This window comes from Nuphar pumila, chromosome 13 (assembly GCF_984573655.1).
Source record: "Nuphar pumila chromosome 13, dmNupPumi1.hap1.1, whole genome shotgun sequence".
In the NCBI taxonomy this organism is placed as follows: Eukaryota; Viridiplantae; Streptophyta; class Magnoliopsida; order Nymphaeales; family Nymphaeaceae; genus Nuphar; species Nuphar pumila.
The window spans coordinates 685,790-694,949 of NC_143261.1; the positions used below are offsets into that span (position 1 = coordinate 685,790).

The 9,160-nt window shown below is 38.4% G+C and overlaps 1 protein-coding gene and 1 long non-coding RNA gene across 2 annotated transcripts in view; both read right to left on the reverse strand.

Moving 5' to 3' along the window:
• LOC149817433 (transcription factor Pur-alpha 1-like) overlaps positions 1-8,765 on the reverse strand; it is a 57,308-nt gene extending 48,543 nt beyond the window's left edge. Inside the window, exons 1-2 of the mRNA XM_089984927.1 lie at positions 8,347-8,765; positions 8,123-8,170 (exon numbers count right to left, since the gene is read on the reverse strand). Coding sequence (XP_089841053.1) covers positions 8,123-8,170; positions 8,347-8,598 — 300 coding nt within the window. The 5' untranslated portion in view covers positions 8,599-8,765. The remainder of the gene's footprint in view (positions 1-8,122; positions 8,171-8,346) is intronic.
• Positions 1,201-8,116, reverse strand: LOC149817434 (uncharacterized). The gene is made up of 2 exons (XR_016427232.1): positions 6,768-8,116; positions 1,201-1,266 (listed from the first exon to the last, which is right to left on the reverse strand). It is a non-coding gene; the product is annotated as an uncharacterized LOC149817434 (long non-coding RNA).
• Positions 8,766-9,160: the final 395 nt, after the last annotated feature.

Below are 9,160 nucleotides of genomic sequence, written 5' to 3' on the forward strand. Positions count from 1 at the left end.
CAGGAAAGCGTGGCACTTCCCGCTTCAAAAGCGCTCCCCCCCCGCCTATAGGGGTGTTTTTGGTAACTAAGATATATAATAGGGGTGGGGGGGTGGGAGAGCGCTTCCGAAGCGGGAAGTGCCACGCTTTCCTGAAACTCACTTCCCATTTACAGGAAGCATGCTTCCCATTTGTTGGAAACACGCTTCCCACTCGCTTCCCTTTCGTTTCCCCCTTGTTTTTGGTGTTTTCATGTTAATATTTATTTTTTTCACTTCCCCCTTGTTTTTTGTGTTTTTGTGTTTTTCATGTTAATAGTTATTCTTCTCGCTTCCCCCTCTCTTCCCACTTGTTTCTCCCTTGTTTCCTTCACCTTTCCTTTTTCACTTCTCGCAAGCTTCCAAAATGAATTTTGCTTCACACTTCACACTACTTTTTAGCACTCGCTTCCCCATTTCCGCTTCACGCATTGCATCTCGTATCCATTTCACTTCCTGGTAACTATGCTATAAAGCATACAGAAACTGTCAAACACATGCATAAAAGAACACTTTGCCACATTTTACAAAATGCTATAGATATGAAGTTATAGGCTGCCGATTATGAATTAAAAATTTAAAAGCATGTCAAAAATATAGTTAACTAACAAGTAATGATCAAGAATGTGTAGTTAACAGAACACTTTTGATGTCAAGCGTAGAATACATATTGATTTGATTTTAAGTTAAATAAAATGGATCCCCAGGATCTGGTTTAAGTTCAAACCCCAATCAAACTGTATCTAGAAGTACCCAGTACCAGCAGGCGTATGACATGGGTACAACACCACCAGTACAGTGTTCTGGTTGAAGTACCCATGTTACATAGGCCATGAGCCACAGCAAATTGCAAATTTTCTACATAGCATATAACCAATTTATTCTTGTAAAAAGTGGTTTCAAGTCCAGTGCTATGTTCAAACAAATTATAGGGGAGGTACCTCTTGCAACCCATGGCTTGAATTTTGCTTCAAGAAATTTTAGCAGCATCCAGTATGTATTTGTTCAATTCATGCATGGCTCCGTCAGCTAACAGACAAGAGCCATTATTCATCCTCCTCTTTAGGTCCCACGGCATGACAATAGCAGATATTTTCAGCATGCTCCTATTTAAGGTAATATACTGGTTCTTTATTCCACCATGATCTGGATAAGGATTTGCATCAGCCTCCAATTTACACCTTTCTTTTTTCCGATTAGTTTGGTGGCATAGAGTTCCTCCAAACCTTTAAAGAGGTCTGCCTTAGCCTGTTAAATTATGTACATTAATCATATAATGTAATATATATATTTTATATATATATGGTAATACATATACATATATTAATATATATGTATATGTATCTACTCAAATATATATATAAAATATATATTTCTATTTATTTTATCATAAGGGCAGTTTAGTCTTTTCCCTATTTTTGCGCACATTCACTTTTCGGATGTGACTGTAATTATTTTTCTTTTATTTTTATTTTTATTTTTATTTTTCTTTTTGTTCTTTTTATTTCTTTTTGGATGTGTACCTAAAAGGTACCTTGGGGGGCCCACCAACATAGTCGTTGGGCCCTCTCCAACGGTCACATTTGTGACCGTTGGAGGGGCTCCAACGACTATGGGTGGAGCCCCTCCAAGGCCCCCTTTAGTGATGTTATAAATAGGGGTTCTCCCCTTTGTATTTCTCCATGGCTTTTGAGTCAAAGCCCAAGTTCTCAATAAATTGATTCCATTATTTTATGCCTTTGTGAGTTATTTGTGGGTTGTGCTTTTTGTGCACAAGTGTTCTAAAGTGTTCTTATTGTGCTTTCGTGGTGGGTTCAATATCAAGAATATTAAGGTCTTGATATTAGTATCTTGTTGGAGATACTTTCACATGGTATCAGAGCCTCGTTGGAAGAAAGAAGATCGTGTATCTCGCCTCTTGTGAAGCACCTCGAAAATCGTGCTCTCAAGCTAGTGAAGTTTTTGAGTAAAGCATTTGCTCCGGGCAATATTTTAGAAGCAACTTTTGTCAAGAAAAGGTTGAAAATCCGTTAAGGTACGCTTTATTTTTCATCTTCTCTTCTCCATAATGGGTGAAAAAGACTCCCACTTCTCCCTTGGTTTTAAACAGTGGTTCAAACTACCATGTTTGGGCCGGCAACATGGAAGCCCACGTCAAAGGGAAAGGTCTTTGGGGTTATGTTTAAGGATCCATATCGGAACCCGAACCCAAGCTTTTTATTATAGAGAAAGGGAAAATCAAAATTCTTGAAGGAGAAGATAGACAAAAGGCCTTAGAAGAATATTCCAAAAGGCATGATGAGTGGGAAATGAAGAACTTCAAAATATTGTCTTGGATTTTTTCGTCCGTTGAAACCAAGATCAATGCCAACATCATCAAATTTAAAAGGGCCTCCGAAGCTTGGTTATACCTTGAAAAAATGTATACGTCAAGAGACTTGTCTCACAAATACTACCTCCAAAAGAAAGCCTTGACTCTTCAACAAAATGATTTATCTATTCGGGAATATTTTGCCGAATTATCATCTATTTGGGACGAGCTTGCCATGCTCGAACCAAAATGGAGTGGAGAAGCTATTGAGTTAAGGCACAAACAACTTGAGGAAGATCGTTTCTTCAACTTCTTAAATGGTCTTAGACCCGAATTTGAGCAAATTTGGTCCTCCCTTCTATCGGCTTTTACCTCCCCATCTATTGAAGATGTCATCACCAAGCTAAGTGGTGAGGAAACACGTATGGGGATTAGTAAAAATAACTCAAGCATTCTTGCTACACCTTCTCAAAATGACTATGAAGTGGTCAATGCCGTGTCAAGACCCGGTAATAATTTGAAGACCTACAAACCGCCCCATTTCAAAAATCAAGGGCAAAATGATCGATATGGCAAGAGAGATTATAGCAAATTAACTTGCCATTTTTGTAAAGAACCGGGACATATCAAACCCAATTGTCCTAAATGGAAGAAATTCCTCGCCGCGGCTTTAGCATCCCAATCGGAGGAACGGCCTTCAACATCGAATGAACCTCTTTCGCTTCATCAAATTATGGATGCTCTTCAACCTCTTCTCAAAGGAGGCACTTCTGGAGCCGCCATGTCATCTTCTTCCTCTCTTGGTAAGACATCTTGGCTACTTGATTCTGGTGCTTCGTTTCATATGACTCCAAGTCATTGTTTTCTTTCTAATTATTCTGAAAATCGCCTTCCATCTTTTGTCTCAACCGCGGATGGAACCCCTCTTGAAATTAAAGGAATGGGTAATTTTGAAAAACAAGATTTTTTTATCCCAAAAATTCGTTTTATTCCAAAACTAAACTTAAATTTACTTTCCGTTTCTCAACTCTCGGACTATGGTTGCGATATAAAGTTCTTTTCTAATAAATGTTGGATACAGGATCGCCAGTCCGGGAAATTGATTGGGGAAGGCTCTAGGAGAGGAGACCTCTACTATGTTGATTTTCTTAAAATTCCCAAGAATCAATTTTGTAATGTTGCTCAAAACAAAGATATTCATGTATGGCATAAGAGATTGGGTCATCCAACATTGTTAAAATCTCTTATTTGCCTTTTGTTAAGCATCTTTGTAATGAAAATTTTGTTTGTAATGAATGTATTCTTGGAAAAATGAGAAGTCTTCCTTTTCCTCAAAGATCCATGTTTACAACAAAACCTTTTGAAATCGTTCACTCCGATGTATGGGGTCCAGCTCCGGTGATATCCAAGGGAGGTTTTTCGTACTATGTTATCTTTGTGGATGATTTCACTAGGTTTAGTTGGATATATTTTCTTAAACATAAATATGAAGTTTTTTCAACTTTCAAAACATTTCATATGATGGTTTTAAATCAATTTAATGGAAATTTGAAAATTTTTAGAACCGATTCGGGTGGCGAATACCTTTCCAATGAATTTAAAAGCTATCTTGAAAACTATGGAATTCTTCATCAAAAATCTTGTCCCAAAACCCCCCAACAAAATGGGTTGGCTGAACGGAAACATAGGCATATTATTGAAACCACACGAACTTTGCTCATTTCTCAAAATATACCGAAAAAACTCTAGGCGGAGGCCACTCTTACCTCTATCTATCTCATAAATAGACTTCCATCTAAAAACTTGAACAAGATTTCCCCGTTTGAAAAATTATACGAAAAAGAACCTGATTATAGCAGGTTAAGGGTTTTTGGATGTAAATGTTTTGTCCTTACTGATAAAAATGACAAACTCTCCCCTAAGGCCATTCCTTGTGCCTTTCTTGGTTACTCTGAAACTCATAAAGGTTTTCGCTGTTATGATGTTAAGAGTGATAAACTTTATGTTTCCAGAAATGTAAGCTTCTTGGAAAATGTTAGTGGTTTCGAAAAACTTGAAACTAATGATGAGAATATAGATTATTCTTTTCTGTTTGATTTATTAACTGAAGATGATGATACTAGCGATGATGAAACAAATCTAAATGTTGAAACTCATACTGATCAACCCATTAATGAAGAACCACATAGAGATCCTATAACCTACTCTCATAGAGATAGGAGTACTTTTAGAAGTGCCCTCGAAAGATATGATAGTGAGTCTACCCCTTCAAGTGAAGGAAATCTTCGTAGGACCGAAAGATCAAGAAAACCCCCTTCTAGGTTCATCTCATATGAGTCTTTTTCACCAAAATATAGAGCCTGTCTAAGCGCCATTCACTCGTACATAGAACCTAGGGATTTTGAGGAAGCACGTAAATACCCAGAATGGATAGTTGCTATGAACAATGAACTTGAAGCCCTAAAGAAAGCAAAAACCTGGGAGTTTCAAGACCTTCCTAAAGATAAGAAAGCAATAGGGTGTAGATGGGTGTTTAAAGTCAAAACTAAGTGTGATGGGTCTCTTGAGAGATATAAGGCCCGCTTAGTTGCAAAAGGGTATGGTCAAAAATATGGGATTGATTATGAGGAGACTTTTGCCCCCGTTGCTCGGATGGTCACCGTCCGATGTCTTATAACTGTTGCTTCAATAAACAAATGGAACATCTATCAGATGGATGTTAAGAATGCGTTTTTAAACGGAGATCTAAACGAAGAAGTATATATGGATGTTCCTTATCCTAAAGGAAAAGTGTTTCGTCTTCGGAAAGCACTGTATGGTTTAAAACAAGCTCCCAAAGCTTGGTATGATAGGTTTAACTCTGTGATGTTAGATAATGGTTTTTCATCATGCTTTACTGATACTGCTTTGTTTGTTAGAAAGTCTAATGCAGGGATTGTTATTCTGTTGCTATATGTGGATGACATGCTTATTACTGGGAGTGATTCTAAAGGGATTAAAAGCATAAAGTCCATATTAAAGGATAAGTTTGAAATATCTGATTTGGGTTTCTTAACTTATTTTCTGGGTATTGAGGTTGCATACTCTCATAGAGGGTACTTTTTGTCTCAAACTAAGCTTGCATCTGAGATTATTGACAGGTCAGGTATTACAGATAATAAAGTTTGTGAAACTCCTGCTATAGTAAGAGCAAAAATGAAGATTGATGATGGTGTTCCTCTCTCTGATCCTATTCCCTACAGGCAACTAGTAGGCTCGTTGATGTATCTTGCGTGTCGTGAGATACCTAAAGCACACTATTAATAAGGGAGTTTTTTTGTCTTCCTGTTCTGAGTTAAAATTAATTGCTTATACTGACTCTGATTGGGGAGGTGACCCAAATAACCGTCACTCCACCACTGGTTTTTGTGTTTTCTTAGGAGACTCATTGATCTCATGGAGGTGCAAGAAGCAGCAAAAGGTATCTCTATCATCAACTGAAGCTGAATATCGTGCCATGGCAACTACTACCATGGAAATTGTTTGGATTCATCAGTTGCTGGAAGATATGGGAATCAAAATTGAAGGGCCTACCAAGCTTTGCTGTGACAACAAAAGTGCGATTTATATTGCTAAAAATCACACTTTTCATGAGCGGACTAAACATATCGAGATGGACTGTCACTATGTTCGGGAGGCGTATCTCCAAGGAATCATTGACCTTCCATATGTCACGTCCGAGTATCAGTTGGCAGACTTCTTCACTAAAGCCTTGTGTGCTCCGCGCTTCAACTTCCTTCTTAGCAAACTCTCGGTCATCCTGCCCTAAGTTTGAGGGGGGGTGTTAAATTATGTACATTAATCATATAATGTAATATATATATTTTATATATATATGGTAATACATATACATATATTAATATATATGTATATGTATCTACTCAAATATATATATAAAATATATATTTCTATTTATTTTATCATAAGGGTAGTTTAGTCTTTTCCCTATTTTTGCGCACATTCACTTTTCGGATGTGACTGTAATTATTTTTCTTTTATTTTTATTTTTCTTTTTGTTCTTTTTATTTCTTTTTGGATGTGTACCTAAAAGGTACCTTGGGGGGCCCACCAACATAGTCGTTGGGCCCTCTCCAACGGTCACATTTGTGACCGTTGGAGGGGCTCCAACGACTATGGGTGGAGCCCCTCCAAGGCCCCCTTTAGTGATGTTATAAATAGGGGTTCTCCCCTTTGTATTTCTCCATGGCTTTTGAGTCAAAGCCCAAGTTCTCAATAAATTGATTCCATTATTTTATGCCTTTGTGCATTTGTGAGTTATTTGTGGGTTGTGCTTTTTGTGCACAAGTGTTCTAAAGTGTTCTTATTGTGCTTTCGTGGTGGGTTCAATATCAAGAATATTAAGGTCTTGATATTAGTATCTTGTTGGAGATACTTTCACACTCATTCCTCTTCCAATGAGACGCTCATCAATGGCAAAATGTTCTCCAGATTATGCACCATTATCTCAATTCTCAACCCAAAATTGTGGCTTCTAAAACTTTCTAACATATATGGAGACAGTTTAAGATGTGTTCTTTGAGACCTGGCTGCTTGTTCCCTAGACCAATAGAAACAAAAACCATATCTAGTGGCATGCAGGACTTCCTCTAGAATACACATACACACTTAGCAGATCAGTCCATATTGCACAATCAGAGACTTTCAAATAATCAATCTATATCTTCTACAACCTTTTGCAGTAAAATCCTCTCTAACATACTACAATATATGGAACAGAATACCTAACAGGATCTGTCCCCAGACATCCTTCTACCTTCATTTTGTACTGAAACACACACAAGCATCACAAGCTCCAAGTACCATCTTCAACTTGAGGGTAAGACCAGAAGAATGTGTCATTTTGCCTTTCCAAAGTCAAATATGTGATACATCAAATATCATATATGATGCAGAAAAGACTACACACCTGCAATCTGGTCTGCTTTTTGAGGTGTTCTAAAAACCTTGTAAAAAACTTTGATGCCAAACTAGCAAGTTGGGACACAATGTGACAAGAGCACCCCAGACTATAGTAAACAGCCGAAACATGAAAAAATATTTCAAAATAGCACATACTGAAATCCCCATAATCTCAAAATGATTCTTTTACCTTTTTTAGCCTTTTAATCTGAGCAGATAATAAAGAACAAATAAACGCATGATGAAATTACAGAGGGAGGGGTGCAAGCAAAAAACATAAATACATAAATAGCCAACATATATACTCTGACAGTTATTGCCACTGCATCCACGATGCAGTATCCCAACTGATCCCACTTTTTCGGATGAATGGATGCACCCAAACATCACCTGATGATAACAATTCAAAAGATTATCTTCAAGATTCGGATTTTTCAGAGCTCAAATGATTCCTTAAATGAATAGTAGTCCGATCGTTTCCATAGTTTTTCAAGCGCCTGCTTTTTTTTTTCTTAGAACTAGCTTAAGACAGCCACAGTTAACTTTGCCAAAATCATGTGTCATATGAAATCACACAGAGTTGCACTTAAAATAAAAATGTAGGAGATAAAATCACTAATCTGAGCACAAGATAGCCCATATTCAATATCCACATCGAGAACAAACTAAATAGCAAGGGACAACTTGCGGATCGGTGCCAACTGCCAACAATATGAATAGAAAACCCCTGGAGATTCAAGGGAATACGACCACCAAGGACTACCGAACATGTCCAAAAACAGAAAAATCAAATGAACGGAGAGAGGGAAAGTGCCCGAATAAGATGTAATTTACCTTTAGGAAACGACCTCTTTTATTCTCCCCCGTGTCAAAGTAGAATACCTAAAAGAAATCAATGAAAAGTCAGCACCATATCTCCTTAGCAAATCCAAGTTGACACCTTCCACCCAAAAATTATTAAACTGGAAGAGGAGGAAGAAGGACGAAGGTTCTAAATAAGGAAGGAAGAAGATCCTTTGGAGAGAGAGTGAGAAAGAGAGAGAAGGGGGGTTGATGACCTTTGTTTCCAGTTGCAATTCCTTGCTGAAGGTGTCCTGGTCATCGGTATTAACGTAGTAATTGAAGAGATCTAGAAAGTAGACGATGCCGTTGACGGGGACGATGATGGTAGACCTGGTGGCGGAGGTCTTCTCGGAGATTTTAAGGTAGCGACCCCGAGGGTTCTCCTTGAGATCGAAGTAGAATAGCTTGTGCTCCACCTGAAGGGTCTTAGACAACAGCTCCACATCGTTCCCACCCGAACCCTCCATTAACCGATCCGACCGATCGAAGAGAGAGAGAGAGAGGGATCGGGAATTTGGAGGATTTGTGCTTCACCTGCTTCCCATGTCCCTCGTATGCCAACCGCGGCCTGCGGCGCTTGTAATGTGTTTCCCTATTTGCACCCTCCTCTACTGTGGCCCCTGTGCCTCTGCCTGCTTCTTGGTTTGGTTTGGTTTGATTTTTGTTCGTGCTTGAGTTTTCACGCACACGGGTGGCGTACCGCTACCACCTGGTAAGAGTAAATCTCAAACCGGAGCGTCGAGCCTTGTGCGTGCACTGCCTCCCCTTGACTCAAGAGCATATCAGGTGATCTGCCAAACGACTTTTAGGAAAGTGATTTGGCATCCTTTGAGATGACGGTGAAGATGTCAAATCAGAGATCACCTGATCTACTAAGCTCCTGGCCGGTGCGTCTCGTGCATAATAGAATCTCGCTCACCCTTTTTACAAATTTCAAAAATGAGTTTTTATTAAAGAAGACACATCTAAACAAGTTGAAATGAAATTTAAAAAATGCTTAAATAAGCAAAATGACAGTGTTTTGATTTT